The following is a 17,421-nucleotide window of genomic DNA, read 5'->3' as shown; positions in this document are numbered from 1 at the left end:
GGTAACGCAGGGGAGATCCATCATGGATACCCCCGACCCATTGGGGGGGTCGGGGTTATGTCAGACTCTTACTGACTAAAATCCTTGCGGGATGTCTACCAACCGAACCGTGATAAGGGGAGTTAGGGGAACTGCTCCCGCATTCCCTCCCCAACAGCTTCAACTACAGTTGACCTTAATCGTGTTTAATGCGTCTAAGAATTATCATATCCTCGACATTTCCGTATTCCGATTTTCATTTTCAAATCATAAATATTAAATTCATAAATTTAAGTCCAGAAATTAAAAAGATTCTCTGATGGTGCAATTGTTTGACGAATCAAACAATAGCTATCATGGTTAGAAGTGGATAAATTTAAATATTATTAAAAACAATATACGTTATAACATTATTAATATTTTATATCGCAATATCCATTTGTTGCACACCTTCTGACGTGTTACCGTTTAAATGAGGTAAATAAGTAGAAGAAGAAAAGCAATTTTGAATATAATATATAAATAAACATAATAATGAAGTATTTTCCTGAATTCGGTACTTTCCTTATACCACCGACGAGATAATATGAACTGATAGCCCTAGGTAAATTTTCGTATCAACTAAAGGGGCCCGAAGAGACCCGGAGGTAATTGAAGAGCAATGATAATACCGACGGTGACGTAGTTCATGTCCTATTGGTTGCCAAATGAATTGTAAGGTTTATCAAGCTAAAGGATCACGACCTTCCCTCCACTACGACTAGAGGCGCTGCACGCAGGAGCATTACCAAAACGCAATCAAAATGCAACTTTTCTCGTTCTTTCTCCGTATCGAACTGGTACGCGCCATTTTACTGCTCGTGCAGGAGCTTGCTGTCGCGAGCTTGGTTTCACAACTTGCGGATACCTTGGTAAGTTTCACTCATCGAATGGAATGAATCTAATCTCGGGAGTGGTAATAGTATTTTCTATTTCGCGAGCACGAATAATGGAACGTGATCCTCACGTAATGCGTTATCTGTTGTAATAGCGGACATTTCCTGCGGAGCAGCGGGAAGCTAATTCCACCGCTCTTCTTCTCCGTTGTAGAGCTCGAAACGATTTTATCAGACATTTTATATACAATACTTTTATGATCTGGAGTTATATAAAAAATAAATACACGATCGCTATGGTTCGTTAGACAGATTACTCCGCAATTGAGTACGGGCACTTTTTATTTTCCTCTTTAATCTTATATCCTTTCTCTTGGTTCCTCCTTGTTCATGCGCATAAATTTATCTAATGTTTTCGGCTCAAACAGGTTTAAATCCTTCCGACCGAGGGGAAGAATTTACTTTTGCTGGCGAATTTTCTATCTTTTCTTTCCTGCGATTGGCGTATATTTTTGTAAAATAAGAAAATCGTTTTTAAGATGTCGACGTAAACATGACGTTTCCGAGATTCATTATAACTCTGAAGCTGAGTCACGTTTTACTCGATCTATTGGTCGGCGGATATAACAGCAGTGTTTTATCGCACTAAATTTGGCGTTTCCATTTACAGACTTGGCAATAGAATAGCTTTAAAGTCATGTCGAACGGTAGCGGAGATCACGACGATGAAGGATACGTCGTTAAGATGCGTGGACTCCCGTGGTCTACCACTGTAGATGAGATCATAAAGTTTTTTGCCGATTGTTCCATTTCTAATGGCAAAAATGGGGTGCATATGACTATGTCACGTGAGGGACGCCCCAGTGGCGAAGCTTATGTAGAAATGGATACTCCAGAGGATATTGAGAAAGCTTGCAAACGAGACAGAGACCACATGGGTCACCGATACATTGAAGGTTAATCTTTGAGAATGCTTAATACTAATAATATTTACTTTTTAATATTGATTTGATGAAGTATATATTAGAAGTTTTAGTCTCTATAATATTACAATTCATATTTGAAATTTTCTTAATTTTACAATAACTTGAGTATTAATCAATAAATATATGCTTCTATTGATTTTTGTCTTGTATATAACTATGTTCATTATCCCAGATTTTTATTTTATATAAATTATATAACTTCTATATAAATTTGATTTTAGTATTTAAAGCCAAACGTGGTGAGATGGAATGGGTTGTGAAGAGGAGCGGTCTTAACTTGGAGAATGCAATGGACGATGGTTGCGTGAGATTACGTGGTCTACCATTTGGTTGTTCAAAAGAGGAGATTGCACAATTCTTCTCAGGTATTTAGTATATAACAATCAAAGCTGTCCCTGTGTCACTGCTTATTAATTGATATCAAATGTTGCTGAGATTTTATTTAACCCTATAAGACAGATATCTGTTCATCTTTTTCAAATAGCTTTCTTTGTTTTCTTTTTATTTTTGTTTTTAATTTTCCTTTTCATAAGATAAATATATGATTCCAAGTAGACATGATGAAAATCAAATTCGATGATTATCGTGCGGAATACAACAACGTAGTACTTTCAATTGTTTTAATTGTGAGATTATTATTTGGCATTGATACAAACACTGATATATATCGTGATATTAAAAGACTGATTGCTGAAAGTAATACCTTTTTTAAAAATAATAAAAGATAATGAATTGTACATAATGGCTAAATGCTGAAATTGAATTTCATTCCAAAGCTACGTCCTCGTATTCTAGCACTTATGATTAGCCTCAGTTAAGATTTAAGATCCCGCTAAGATTCGCATTGTGCCATGTGATTGCGGCGTGAATTGTAATGTTTACAATCTAACGACACGAACGGAACGAATGTTTATCTTTGTTACGCGTGTCGAATGATCGAACTTAATTCTTAACTTTGGTTTCGCACGTGATAATTTGCCGTTTTCTGTCTACAAAGGAGAAGCATGAAGAAAAAGAAAAGAAAAAAAATGAGATAAGTCGCGCGTATACGCGCAATTTAGAGTGTAACAGTCTTGCTTCTTTCATAAGGGCTTTAGTTAAAAAAAAAAAAAAAGAAAAGAAAAAAGAAAGAAAGAAAGACAAAAACACCTGATCATAACTCTTTATTGATATTGGGTATCTAAGTTACAATGTCGATGTTTGATTATGTGTGGGTCAGGGTTGGAGATTTTGCCGAACGGGATTTCGCTACCTACAGACTACACGGGCCGCAGTACTGGGGAGGCTTACGTTCAATTTGTTAACAAAGATGTTGCGGAGCGCGCTCTGCAGAAACACAAGGAAAAGATAGGACACAGGTGGGGCACTGACGCTAGCTGGGTTTGGGTATACTTACGACTTTTCCATATCATTTATTAATGACTGTAGTATACGTAGGTATATACATTTTGCTAGTATAAATAGTGGGAATAAATTTTCGATACGGATGCAGCTTCTTTATCCGTGTGTCACCGGAGAGCGTTTGTTGTGATGTTCTCGTCGCGCGACAACAGCAATAACAATAACAACGTCGTCGTTGTCGTCGTCGTCGAGACAAGATGGCGGAGACAACAATTGTAAAAATAGTGTGTCGCATTCATGCGTTTTGAGAGTCCTCTCTCGTCGTCAGCTAAAGTTGAGCGAATCTGTTCGTCTTTACAAAATCGTCACAAAGAGATATCGAGAGAACACCCTCGAAAGAACCCTATCGAGAACCTTCGAAAAGTCGGATTTCAAGTAAAAATGTCGAGATTGAAATCTTTTGGTTTTCTTCCGGAGAAAGAGGGTCGCCTCTGCAGAGGAGAGACCCCTTCCTTATGTGATATAAAGAAACTGCCTCTCTCCCTCTTTCTCTCTCAAACACAATTACAACCAGATAGTCATACGTAAGCGACGAAAGTACTGTGGACCCAACTTATACCCGGTGGGTGGGTGCCGGGGGGCGGGAAGTACCCCCTTGAGTCATCACCAAATTCCATGGGAGGTGGGTAGGGCAAGCCAAAGTTCGGTGAGCGTTACAGGGACATAGTAATCATCAATCCAATACGACACATCTATGCCACGTGCACGGTTGCATCTTCTACGAATTGACATTGGAAATCAATGACTTTAAGAATAAATAATCGCATAAATTGTAAGTGCAATGTAAATCTATAAATACACTGTTGTCGCATGACCGCATGTAGTCTTTGCGATACATCCTTACGTTTACCGCAAGGACATGTGTCGGATCACATGTACAATATAATTTAATAGTAAAGTAAAAGTATAGAATTTCTATATCGATGGGTGAATGTCCGTCCGCGGAAGATGTAATTGTTAGTGTGGTTTACCGGAAGATCATCGGCGTCACTTGGGCTGGGTTACTATGACGTAGGTCAGAAAGCGTCAGAAAGCGATGTCGTCGTGGGAGGGTCTCTCTCTTCGCAGGTTTAATGATAAATGAGGAGGTTTAGTATGAACATAGTTGCTCTGTCACACGGTAAAACTCCTTCAATTGCTAAAAATGCCATTCACGAGTTTCTTCTTTTCTTTCTTTCTCTCTCTCTCTCTCTCTCTCTCTCTCTCTCTCTCTCTCTCTCTCTCTCTCTCTCTCTCTCTCTCTCTCTCTCTCTCAACGTAACGTCAAATCAGATGATTTTTCTTCGGCACTGCTGCTCAATAATGAATGATTCTCTCGTTCTTTTTCTCACATTTTTTGTTTCTGGAAACATTTCATGTGACACTGATTCTCTTTTATTATCTCACTTATTTGTGATCTTTCTTCCTCTTCCCTCCTCCTCTCTCTTTTTCCCACCTTTCTTGTATGTTGTGTCGTTAAAGTTGACTTCGATTTGGTGGCAGTGTATGATGAGAGTAACGATAATAATGACGACGACGAAATTATTCATTGTGCGTGTTGGCTCACCAAACTAATGTGCGAACTTCGATCGTTAACAGATACATCGAGATCTTCCGAAGCAGCTTGTCCGAAGTACGCGCTAGTATCGGGCCAAAAATGCGCGGTGGACCCATGGGCGGTTTTAATCAGAGGCCCGCGCCGTACACTCGTGGCGATCGCTTCGGTGGGATGAATCGTTTCAGCAACAACGGCAGAGGATCCAGAAACAGAGGTGATTTCTCTTTATTGTACCAAAGTTTCGCGTTTGTACATCAAGTAATAGTAATTCAACACGGTTCAACACGGAGAATCTATTATTTATTATGTATTGTACACATTTGATATATTATTTTCCAATTGGTTCTGTTTCAGATTTTGACAATGGCCCATGGGGAAACGGAAGCAACTATGGATCTCGCGGTGGCAACATGGGAATGCGTGGCGGCATGGACATGAAGGGCGGCAATTACAGAGGTAGCGGTGACTCCTGGGGTGGTAATTCGGGCGTTCACAGTATCCACATGCGAGGATTGCCATTTAAAGCGACAGAACAAGATATAGCTGATGTAATTTCTGCATTTATTTAGTTTTTATGTAATTTAGAGAAGTCTCTTAACAGATATTTAACTTTGATGAATATTACTCCAGTTCTTCAGACCGATCGAGCCGGTAAACGTCCGCATTATTCTGGAAAATGGTGGTCGTCCATCAGGAGAAGCTGATGTGGAGTTTGCGACCCACGAGGAAGCCGTGAAAGCAATGTGCAAAGTTCGTACGCAGTTTTGTTTTATCATTAAAATCCATTAGAAAATTTGTTCTTGCGATATATTTTACGAAAACGAGTCGTAAACATCGTTAGGATAATATGACTTTGATATTATTTTGTTGAAAATATTCATTTTATTGCAGGATAAAAGCCACATGTTGCATAGATACATTGAACTGTTCCTGAATTCAACCGGCGGCTCGAGTGGCATGTCATTGAGTGGCATCGGTAATTTCTGCGGAGGTAGGGCCGATTGCCGAAAGTATTATTACAATTGAGGCTTTACCACATATTATACATAGAGTCGGCATACGTACGCGAGTGAGAATTGAATGAAATCTGTCGATATATTTCCCTAATAGATAGGTATATACATATATATTTTATTCACGTGTGATGTGTGCGTGTGTGCACAGGCATAGGCAACAACTTCAGGCCAGGATACTCGCCGAATCGGGGCTTCAGTTCACAGTTGGGAGGCAATAATTATAATAGTTTTTGAGACCGGGCAATGCGTTTTAACGCTGAACGACGATTATAAACGGTCGAAGAATCAAAGTGGATTGCTGATCACACAAACCACACCTAAAATTATACTGCAACGCAATGTCGAATTCATACACATTTTTCTTTTCTTTAATTATATCTTATATATTAATCGTAACCAAACCAATAGTGTGTAAGAAGTACCTGCTTATTCTTTTCTTCTCTTTTCGTTAAGAATAAAAAATTTCTATCAGAAATACTCTATGTATGAAATACATACGATTTAAGTATCATGATGAAAGGCGTGCCTAAGGATGAAAGATGACAATTTCTTTTCATTTCATTTTTGATATCGTGTGCTTTTTTTCTTTTTAAGTAGCCTATTGCAAAAGAAATTTATTGCAAGTATTGAGAAAGATTGAAGATGAAAACTTATCTTAATGATATTAGATTTGTTTTTTCACGACAATGTTTATGGTTACGCGGCATATAATTTGTTCTCATCTAGTATCAAATGATTAAAGTAATTTTATATGATACGTAGCCATGTGTTACATATCCTAACAGCTTTGATGCGAGCTTAGACGTGATGTTTGTCGGTGTGCGTCGAGATATAGCGTGCAAGCTGAAGCGCAAAGTATACAATTGTAATATACACGACTGATTAATAGTTTGCGATCGTACCTCAACAAATTTATCGTGTTTACATATTTGCTGTGACGTGCAGGATATGTAGGTTTCAGAACACTCATTCAAACACATTCATTTTTGTCATGGCGCGATATAATATATTATACTCCGATCTTCGAAATATCTTGGAAGTAAGAAGTCATAGCTCTTATAGATATTGGTGTTAATAAACTGTATAAGAAAGTGCCAGCTGGCAAATATCAATGTTGTGTACATCTTAAAACGTAAATGCAACTTCGGATTATATTCTCTGAAATATTTGAATAAAAAAAAAAAGGTAAACTAACCGTGATAATGAATATAATGTATATTCTGTTCCTTAGAGTAAGACCCTTAGTAGACTTATAAGAGGAAAGTTTAACTGTTAAACCTGATAATCTGTTTATTCAAATTAACAAATTTAAAAGAATATATTTAATCAGGAAGTGAACAATAAGAAAATGCTGGCATATTTACACTAGAGGTCGGTAACTAAAGTAATATGTTCTTTATTAATATATTAAAATACTCTGATGTATAAGAAAACCTTCCAAGTATTTATCTGTTACAGAATTTACTAAAAACTTACACTTACTACTACTTAAAAAACTTATCCTCATAGGAATTATGTATTGTTTATTGCTTATTATAAATATAAGCTTAATTATAATTTGTAATTATTACAATATATTATAAATATATACAAACTTATAATATAGTTATAAACTTGAATATTCATAGTTTAAAGATACTCAAATCAATTTATATTCTATATAGAACTTCTATATACCTCTGGAGCAATCTATTAAGTTATTTGTTAGCTAATATGTATTTACTTTAGAAACTGCATTTACTTGAAACTCTATTAGGAAACCTGTCATTTTAAGCTAATAATATTGATGAAAATAAAAAGGATATGTATCTCATATACTTAATCAGGCCTGTAAAAATCATAGTCTGTGATTTAGAGATTTTGAAACACCCTATGTATGAAGCCATGATTGAACACTAGGAGACACATTTCACTTCACGTTGTTCACGTATGGACGCTTCATCACGCTCAGTCATGCTCCGTTGAATAAACAATGCATACGGAGTTCATCGTACCGCTGAGCGGAAATGCTCTCCCACAGGGGGAAAACCTAATTGTCATAAAAGAAATCTGAATGAGATACGTGATTCGTTTTCGCCTACACTTTCAGGAAACTTGTACATACGCACCGAGAAACTTGTGATATTCGTTTGATATTCGCATATTAATACCAATCCGCATTGTCAAACACGAACGGGAGCATCGGAACTCCTATAGATTTCGGTAAGTCCAATTTCTGATACAATAAACAAAAAAATGTATGCGTGTGTGTACACATCACATTTTTCTCGCACTGTGAAAAGATGTAAGAATCACTTTCGCAGTTATACTGCAACGTTATACCAGAATTTGAGAGAGCTGCCGTTATCATTCCTGGCTAACGTCATTGTTAAATGTGCTATTATCAACTGCTATTATCAACAGGTATCGAACTGTTCATTCGTGGTTATGTTTGTCGATGCTTATCTACGTCCCCAATTAGACGAAAAAGGTGCGCTAAGTATATGGGTATGGGCCGTATATTTCCCCACCAATCGCGCGAGAAAGGCGGAAATTTAAAAAAATACGATACATCCATACACCTCGTGCCTCATTAATAATGCCTGAAGATTAAACTCTCTTATCAGTGTGCCGATGTAACTCTCGTAGATTAATTCTTGTCACACGACAAATAGGTTGTTCACAACCGGCAAGGTGAGTAAAAAGACACAATCTAATAAGAATAAGCGAATTAATATAGCGAATGTTTTACTTAAACGATTGAGTTCATTGATAAAAGTTTAAAAGTTTTGTAAAGATTAAAATGTTACCTTCGATTATATCGTAGATGTTATAGTTTAAGTGAAAAAATTTTTGTGACCGGTGTCTTTATGGATGAAAGTTTCTTAGCTTTAACTTTTGTAATTTTTCGATGTATGTAATTTTTCTCTTTGTTCTATTAATACACTAAAACAATTGTGTTTAGACATGTTACTATTTATATTTAGACATTTGTTTCTGTACTTTTCAATCTCTTCATTCAATTGTTATGCAAAATATCACTTTTTAGATTCTTCAAGTAGCACTTTTATTAAAGTGAACATATTAAAAAAATATCTTGCGAAGATGGAACAAACAGCTGGAGAAAACAGTAATGACAAGTTGACTGAAAATAATACACAGAATATTCATAAGGAGAAGTATGAGAAATTAATTATCTCTTGTTCTTAAGAAAAAAGGAAAATAATTGAATGAACTCTGAGAAATATGATAATATTATTTTTCCATTCTTCTCTTAGATCTTCAGAACTTGACAGACAAGTACAGTCTTTAATACCAAAAGCAGGTTGTAGTACAACAAGACAAGCTAGAGAATATATTCCGAAATCTGGGATGAAGAAATATAATAATGCTTTGGGCAATTTAATACCATTACGATTCCAGACCCAGTATGTATCACAATTAAATATTATAATTATTTATATGTGTATGTGGAAAGTTTATAATAATTATTTAGAACAGCAGTTAAATACAGGATGTTTTGTTATCAGCAAATCATCTCACATGTAATAATTTTACTAAGAAAACACAAATAGGAATAAATTATACAATATACATTATTATGAAGTAATAGTTATAAAGCAGTCACAACAAGACTATAATTATTCCATAAATTTGGTAGATCTCATAAATAATAAAACATCCTCTATCATAGCACCTTGGTAATAAAAGTATAATTGTTTTATAGCACGAAAGAAGAAGCACCTTCAGATAAAGCTGGATTATTTTCTTACGTGTATATAACATGGATGACACGTTATTTATGGAAAGCTTACAAGAAAGGACTGACAATTAAAGACTTGCCAAATATTTCAGTGTATGATACCTGCGAGTACAATACACTAAGGTACAAATTTAAAGTGTTATCACATCTCTTTGAATATTGTAACATACTATATAAAAAAGAGCAACTTTTTTAGGCTAGATGTATTGTGGCAACAAGAACTAAGTAAAAATGGCCCCAGTGCAGCATCGTTTAGCATGGTAGCATGGAGATTTGTACGCACAAGAGTTTATATATCATGCATTCTGCTAACTTTATCCCTTATTTTTGGGTTCATAAGTCCTGTAAGATTATCCTTTTATTTGCAGTAAATTACATTAAGTACTAACATTATTATACATATATTATATCATTAATATAATATAATTATATATTTTTTATTATACATCACATACATACATACATTGTATTTACAATATTATATATTGTAAATACAATGTGTGTTGTAAATAATTGTGTGCAATTTTCTTTTTAGACGATATTAATGAGAAAGATATTGGAACACATGGAGTCTCCAGAGGAGAACTTTTGGGATGGCATTAAATGGGTTGTATTACTAGCACTGTGCGATTCCTTGCGTGCGTTCTTTTTTACTTGGACATGGAACATGAACTATAAGACTGGATTACGATTAAAGTCAGCTTGCACGACTCTGTTGTATAAGAAAATCATCAAACTGAACAATCTTGGAAATAAAAGTACAGGAGAAGTAAGACTCAAATTTTGTTTCTTAAGAATTTGAACATCTGCAAGTTGCTTTCTTGATACCCTCGATCTATCTCTTAACTTTTATAACTCACATTTTATTAACTTTTATTTTCAGATAATTAATTTGTTTTGTAATGACAGTCAAAGACTGTTTGACGTAATCATTTATGGGCCGATGATTATTAGTGGACCAATAGTCATAAGTTGCGGTGTAATTTATGTACTCTGGATGTTTAATCCTATTTCTTTACTAGGAATGATAGCTTTTCTTTCGTTTTACCCATGTCAGGTGAGAGATTTGCTATTGTGCGTATAACGTACATATTTTATCTAACATAACATTCTCATTTACAGTTTTTGATTTCACGCGCGACTGGTTACTTTCGCGAGAAATCAATAGGTATCACAGATTCTCGGGTACGTCTTATGAGTGAGATTCTGGAGTGCATAAAGTTGATTAAGATGTATGCCTGGGAAAAATATTTTAGTCAAAAACTTTTCGGTGAGAATAATTATAATTTGTAGTAAAGTAAAATAATTTAATTTTCTCCCTTTAATTTAATATAACAGATTAAGATTATATTAAGAAACTTTGTCCATATTGCATTTAATTCATTGAACTGTTGCAATTCTGATATATTTCTGATTAAAGAAACATGTTCAAATTTAAAATAATTCTTTACATCTAGAAATGTTTTTCTTTGCAGCTATACGCAAGAAAGAAGAGCATTGGCTTCATAAGATTGCATATTTCCAAAGTCTTAGCATTTCTCTAACGCCAGCGATACCTGTGATATCCGCAATCATCACATTTTTAGCATATGTTGCTTCAGGCAATGGGTTAACCGCTGCACAGGTATGAAATCTAATCTATCCTTCAGCATAGTTGCCAATTTTAGACATGTATAATATTTTTATAAACATCTTGATTTTATGTATATCAGGAGAAATTGGATAACATTCAGTAGGTAAGCAATTTTTAAGGTGTTGGATCCTGAGGTGGAAATAGATTGGTACTTGTTCGATTTTCATGGATATCTGTAACTTTAGTTACAAGTTAATTAGATTTATGCGAATTGATTTTTGCGAATAATATTACATTTAATGGATTATACGTTACAGGCTTTTCCAATGACCACATTATTTGGAAATTTGCTTAGGCTGGCGCTCACGTCACTTAGGGATACCATGCGATATTTTATCACCGCTGTTCTATCTCTTAGAAGATTTAAGGTCTCCCAGTGTCGTTCGATTAATTTAATGCATAGCTTAAGGCTATCCGTGTATTAAATCAGTTATCCGTGTATTAAAAAACCAGTACTCGTGTTTAATAAATTCAGTCTCTTGACTGAATTCTTTTCGAAATTTTTCTCTTTTATATAAATCTTACAAAAAGAAAATACAATTAACAATTGTCACAAGATTGTGCAGCTTTTAATAACATATGTTACACCAAATTAATGAGATAATCTATATAAAAGAAAATAGATATAAGCAGCATGAAGAAAGAAATAGTATGAGTACTGCTTTCATAATAATACATAAATGAGATAAATGTTTTAATGTAAAAGACAAAGAGCTTTCAAGGTAGCGTAGGAGAATACAGACACAATGGGTGAACATTGCATGCTTTGTGCACAAAAAAGCACTGTGTTACAATCGAACAGCTGCTATTAGTGATTCCTCTAGTATACTGGATACACGAATTGCGAATTTTAAATAATGTCGAATTGGGGCGCACGACGTTCCCACGCTTGTCTACCATTAAGTACAGACATAATTGTATTGTACTAACATGGTTGTTTTAATGCTGCACTGCATTACTTTTCAGGTCTTTCCCTTCGTATCGGTGCTCAATGCTCAAATTCGTACTTCTTTCATGTTTTTGCAAGTGGCCTTAGTTAATATCACTGCAGCAAAGATAACTTTTGGGAGAATAAAGGTGTTTATTCTTTGTGTATATTTAGTGGGAATGTCCTTTGATTACGTTGTAACTGAATTCCGTACATTTCGTGCTGTATCATAACGTTTCTCTCTTAACACTTTCCATTATTCAAATAACAATTAGCTCTGACTTTACCGACGAATGTGTATTCACATTACAAAGCCACATTTAATTAGATGTCTTGCTTTGCTTGTACTTGTCACGTAGCTTGATCACGTAACGATTTCGTGTGACGTGTTAATATATATTTACAATCTTACAAAATAACATGGGGATGCCTGAGACTGTCATTTCTATATTTCTGACTCTAGAAATTAACTCATATCTCATATATTCGTGATAGCTGATTGTAAATACTGTATATTCCTTTCTTTTTTAAATTTATATCTTTCATATCATTGCACTACTAATTCGCTCGATTGCTTTACATCTCTTTCAACGATATACCGAATAAATAATTTGACTAACAGAACGATATCTGTACAGAGCGTATTGCTATTGGACGAGGGCAATTGTCAGGCGTCGAAACCGATTGTGAGATCACAAGCGGTGGCTATCGCTAATGGTACTTTTGTCTGCGACAGAGTAAAACTTCAGATGGACAAATCAGTTGATCATGATAGTAAAAAAAAGTAAATATCTGTTGGATTTATAAGTTTAAATCGATCTTTGTAAATTTAATCTTTCCTACACACTAAGCTGATTGAATTGACTTTTCAATTTGCTTGCAGAAAGACGCTCGACACGAACAATTCGACAAAAGTGGAAAGCCTTACGCAACTTATGCAGGAAACCAAATACATCGAGGTTCTCAATGACATACATTTCGGTGCACCTAAGGGGAAGTTAGTCGGTATCTGTGGCCACGTAGGCAGCGGGAAATCCAGCCTTCTTTTGGCCGCCTTGGGACAATTGAGAATGACAAAGGGCCACATTTTGAGGGAGGGTTCCTGCGCGTACGTCAGTCAGCAGGCGTGGATCATGAATGGAACTTTCAAGGAGAATATTTTGTTCGGCGAAGAGTTGGACGCCAAGCGCTACTATTACACGATTACAATTTGCAATTTAAAGGACGACGTGAACATGCTACCGGGAGGAGACGAGACCGAGATCGGTGAGAGAGGAGTCAACTTGTCCGGAGGACAGAGGCAGAGGGTCGCGCTCGCACGAGCGTACTACGCCAATCGGTGCAAACATCTCTTTATTTGCTTTCCCATATTTACGTTGCAAATGATTTTTATAAAATGATAGATCCAATTATATTTTTCGTTCCAGGGATATTTACTTCCTTGATGATCCTTTGAGTGCAGTCGATGCCTACGTTGGTTCATACATCTTTGAGAAGTTGATTATCGAAGCTCTTAGAAACAAATCTGTTCTCTTCGTGACACATAACATTCAAGTACGTGTTTAATACCAAGATATTTTTTCCTCAAGCATCGTTTATAATACAATCTTAGTTATAAGGATTATTTTTATACCTTGTCCTTATCTCGTATGAATTAATTATTATAAAGTAGTCGGAGGAGAATCATTTACATGTGCGAATATGCGATAGTTATATCCAATATTTGTTGCAGTTCTTAAAACGTTGCGATGAAATCTATATGATGAGCGAAGGCAAGATTGTCGAACATGGAACTCATGAAGAACTTATGCGACTCGACAGGGAATATGCTTCAATGGTGAAAAGCGGGATTATTGCAGCGGAAGAAAATTTATTAGCGTGCGTTTGATATATATTATATATCGGACTTGTCAGAAAGGAGTTCTGTATAATTCAATACATTCAATATATTATTTAAATCTTTACAGCAGAAAACCTACAGAGACGTTACAGAGAAGTATCCTCACTAATGACAATTCAGACTCTCAAAATACCGGGACAGAGTTTGAAAGCAAAGAAAATTACGCGAAAGACAAATTATACAAAGGTGAGAGTAGTGAATATAATTGTATAACATGCAACTTCAAATTTAGACTCCGATATCACGTGCGTTTACGTTAAATAATTTTATATATTTTAGTAATTATCTTTCTAATTTATTTTAGTAATTTATTTATTTATTTATTCTCTGCTTTAGGCAAAGCTTTAACAGTAGAAGAGAAAGCTGAAACAGGTGCTGTCAAGTCGTACACTTATCACATGTATATACAAGTCACAGGTGGTTACCTCGTCGCAATCCTCGTATTCTTAACGTTTTTCTTGAACGTGGGTAGTTCAGCATTCAGCACTTGGTGGCTCGCTGTGTGGATTAAAGCTGGCGGCGGTGTAAGTAAATACACATTACATTTAACATCTAAAATATACACACGTATTTTCTATTAATAATATTATTGTTATTATCATCATTATTTTTTATTATTCTTTATTAAATGTCTATCTTACGTAGAATGTTATTCCAAAAACTTTATATTATTAACAGTGATTTTAAACTCACATTTCGCATAACATTTTCCAGAACGTAACTATATCTGGAAGCAACATGACTATATATTCGGAGAACATAAACGACAATCCAGACTTCTCGTATTATCAGAACATATATGCTATGTGCATTGGTGGCATACTATTGACGAGTTTCATTCGTGGCTTCGTGATTATGTTCGCAACGATAAAAGCCGCAACTACATTGCATAACACGTTTGTTCGCAAGTTGATCGGTTCCCCGTTAAAATTGTTCGAGACTACCCCAAGTGGTAGAATCCAAAATGTGTTCAGTCGAGATATAGACGAAGGCGAGTACTCTCAGAGATCCTAAACGCATGTATAATGAATGAATACGAATCAATCTACGTATCGTCTGATTCAACTAATATTTTTTTTACAGTTGATAATTATTTACCTATATCAATAGAGAACATGGTGCAAAACATTTTTACTTGTAGTTTTGCTATATTTTTTATTTGCGGCATATTACCCTGGTTCTTTCTACCGTTACTTATATTCGGTGCACTGTTCTTTTTTGTTAGTAAATTATTTAGGTAAGTTATATTGATATATATATACTACATAATTTATCTCAGATAATAGAGAACTTCGGTTTCATGTCGTGTGTTTATAGGATAGGCATGAGGGACCTGAAAAGAATGGAGAATGTTTCGAGATCTCCCGTTTTAAGTTTCGTTACCACGACGATTCAAGGTTTGAGCACAATTCATGCGTTCCAAAAGGAAAAAAGTTTCGTGCACAAGTAATTATTCTAATAAATTATAAATTGTTAATAATTTTAATGAGTGAAATATTTGCTAGTTTCAATAGTTATATATAATCAGTTAAATAATAATGGAAAAGATAAAGATATAATCGTATAATTACGAGATAACGGCAAGAGAAAATATGACAATTGAGTTGTTTCTTGATCGGCAGATTTGAGGAGCTATACAACACGAATAATTTGTGTCAATATCTGTGCCAAGCCGCAATGAGATGGTCCGCGGTAAGACTGGATAGCTTGGTAATCGCCTCGTCCCTTATAACCGCGTTACTTGTAATCTCGCTTAAAAATGAACTATCGCCAGCTTTTGCCGGTTTGGCCATGGCATATTCGACACAGATGACCGGTGTTTTTCAATACACCGTCAGACTGATGTCCGAGACGGAAATGCGCTTTATAAGCGTGGAAAGGATTAGCTATTACCTTAAAGTGAGTCACTTATTTCCGTGTAACACGTAACGTTCACGATTGGAGTAAATAATTATACATTGTGTGAGAGTAATGCTATTATGTGTACGACAGATATTTTTACTGTAATCTTTATTAATTGTGTTTTGTTTTTACTTAGACCTTACAAAGAGAAGGTGCGAGTAAGACAGTCGATGTCAAGCCGGCGGACAATTGGCCTTCACGTGGAAAAATAGAATTCAAGTCGGTTCGGATGAGATATAGAGAAGAACTGCCGCTCGTGTTGGTCGATGTTTGCTTTAGCGTTAAAGCTGGAGAAAAAATAGGTAACGAAAAGATAATAATTTGCCGTATTTTTGTGTTATTTCGCTCGAGGATAATTAAAAATTGATTGATTTAGGTATCGTGGGTCGTACCGGATCCGGCAAAAGCTCTTTGGTCGTAGCTCTGTTCCGTCTAGTCGAAATTTGCGAAGGTGGCATCAAAATTGACGGTATCGATATTTCGAAATTGGAATTGGACGTATTGAGAAGTAAATTGTCGATCATCCCGCAAGATCCAATTTTATTCAGCGGAACTATAAAGTAAAATATTTCATTTAATTTCCAATTCGTTTCTTCCATCAATACAGACGTATTGTCTTCGTTCATCAGATCCAACCTGGATCCTTTTCAACAACACGCCGATTCGGACATTTGGAACGCCCTCGAGAAGACTCAAATGAAAGATAAGGTGTCTCTTATGCCGGGAAAACTCGATGCCTCTGTTGCATTTGGCGGAAATAATTTGAGTGTTGGTGAGAGACAACTTCTCTGTCTATCAAGGGCTTTGCTGCATAGTGCCAAGGTAAACATAAAGTCCGTGTCAGATTAGATATTAAAGATCGAGGATTATAGATCAGAGATTAGAATTTAATGAATTAATTAATAAACTTTGATATTGGCTCACTTTATGCCGATCGATCAAGTTTCCAATTTTCAACCCACTGTACTTAATTTTCAATATCTAATTTGATATCTATCTCTTCAAAACGCTAAGTTAGAAACAAATAGCGATCGGAATATTATTTTTTTTTCAGATATTATTACTTGACGAGGCTACGGCGGCGGTTGATCCCGAGACTGAAGCGACGGTGCAAAATACTCTGCAGTACGAGTTCGCGGATTGTACTATACTTACGATTGCTCATCGGCTGCAAACGGTCGTGGCGTCTGATCGCATTCTCGTTATGAGTGACGGCAAGGTTATCGAATTCGACGCGCCGACCGTTCTTCTCTCCCGACCGGATTCCGAGTTCTCAAAGCTGATGGCCGCCGTGGATAAAATTGCATGAAATAATCTCTGTTGAGATCTGACTCGCGATTATGATGTATGATTAGTCGCACAGGCAATTAGACTAATATTACATTGATCTCGAGTTATACGAGTAAATGAAGAGAAAAAGGAATGCACAGTATCGTTTTATAAAAGAAACATTAACATACATAGTATATCATGACAAAAAGACATAGAAACAAATAATAACTTAATTAACTTTCTTACCGAA

At 35.6% G+C, this 17,421-nt stretch overlaps 2 protein-coding genes across 5 annotated transcripts; both read left to right on the top strand.

Moving 5' to 3' along the window:
- The first annotated feature begins 783 nt into the window (after positions 1-783).
- On the top strand, positions 784-6,984 carry glo (heterogeneous nuclear ribonucleoprotein glorund). The gene is made up of 9 exons (XM_011143662.3): positions 784-890; positions 1,525-1,810; positions 2,062-2,205; positions 3,060-3,198; positions 4,820-4,992; positions 5,133-5,326; positions 5,409-5,528; positions 5,670-5,769; positions 5,943-6,984. The coding sequence occupies exons 2-9, from the start codon at positions 1,552-1,554 to the stop codon at positions 6,026-6,028; spliced, it is 1,215 nt and encodes a 404-aa protein (XP_011141964.1). The 5' UTR covers positions 784-890; positions 1,525-1,551; the 3' UTR covers positions 6,029-6,984.
- Positions 6,985-8,275: 1,291 nt separating this feature from the next.
- Positions 8,276-17,413, top strand: LOC105184713 (multidrug resistance-associated protein 5). Of its 4 annotated transcripts, XM_019842152.2 has the most exons (25): positions 8,276-8,467; positions 8,823-8,952; positions 9,052-9,201; positions 9,501-9,659; positions 9,733-9,880; positions 10,072-10,305; positions 10,420-10,593; positions 10,659-10,806; positions 11,012-11,160; positions 11,427-11,537; positions 12,136-12,246; positions 12,736-12,881; positions 12,981-13,436; positions 13,525-13,651; positions 13,830-13,975; positions 14,065-14,183; positions 14,334-14,521; positions 14,712-14,988; positions 15,081-15,234; positions 15,315-15,443; positions 15,620-15,896; positions 16,036-16,201; positions 16,276-16,459; positions 16,529-16,721; positions 16,954-17,413. In XM_019842152.2, the coding sequence occupies exons 2-25, from the start codon at positions 8,879-8,881 to the stop codon at positions 17,206-17,208; spliced, it is 4,275 nt and encodes a 1,424-aa protein (XP_019697711.1). In that variant the 5' UTR covers positions 8,276-8,467; positions 8,823-8,878; the 3' UTR covers positions 17,209-17,413. The 4 variants fall into 4 exon arrangements, with proteins under 4 accessions (XP_019697711.1, XP_019697712.1, XP_025154543.1 ...); XM_019842153.2 differs by lacking the exon at positions 11,427-11,537; XM_025298758.1 differs by lacking the exon at positions 12,136-12,246.
- Positions 17,414-17,421: the final 8 nt, after the last annotated feature.

This window comes from Harpegnathos saltator, unplaced genomic scaffold (assembly GCF_003227715.2).
Source record: "Harpegnathos saltator strain DR-91 unplaced genomic scaffold, Hsal_v8.6 scaffold237, whole genome shotgun sequence".
Lineage (NCBI taxonomy): Eukaryota > Metazoa > Arthropoda > Insecta > Hymenoptera > Formicidae > Harpegnathos > Harpegnathos saltator.
The sequence above is the reverse complement of the archived record's forward strand: the minus strand, read 5'-3'. Positions and strand labels throughout refer to the sequence as shown.

Coding starts and splice junctions, on each gene's coding strand:
- glo (XM_011143662.3), top strand. CDS start 1,552: ATGTCGAACGGTAGCGGAGATCACGACGATGAAGGATACGTCGTTAAG. Junction 5,327..5,408: donor CAGAACAAGATATAGCTGAT/GTAATTTCTGCA, acceptor ATATTACTCCAG/TTCTTCAGACCGATCGAGCC. Junction 5,529..5,669: donor CCGTGAAAGCAATGTGCAAA/GTTCGTACGCAG, acceptor ATTTTATTGCAG/GATAAAAGCCACATGTTGCA.
- LOC105184713 (XM_019842152.2), top strand. CDS start 8,879: ATGGAACAAACAGCTGGAGAAAACAGTAATGACAAGTTGACTGAAAAT. Junction 11,161..11,426: donor ATGGGTTAACCGCTGCACAG/GTATGAAATCTA, acceptor TATACGTTACAG/GCTTTTCCAATGACCACATT. Junction 16,460..16,528: donor TTATTCAGCGGAACTATAAA/GTAAAATATTTC, acceptor TTCGTTCATCAG/ATCCAACCTGGATCCTTTTC.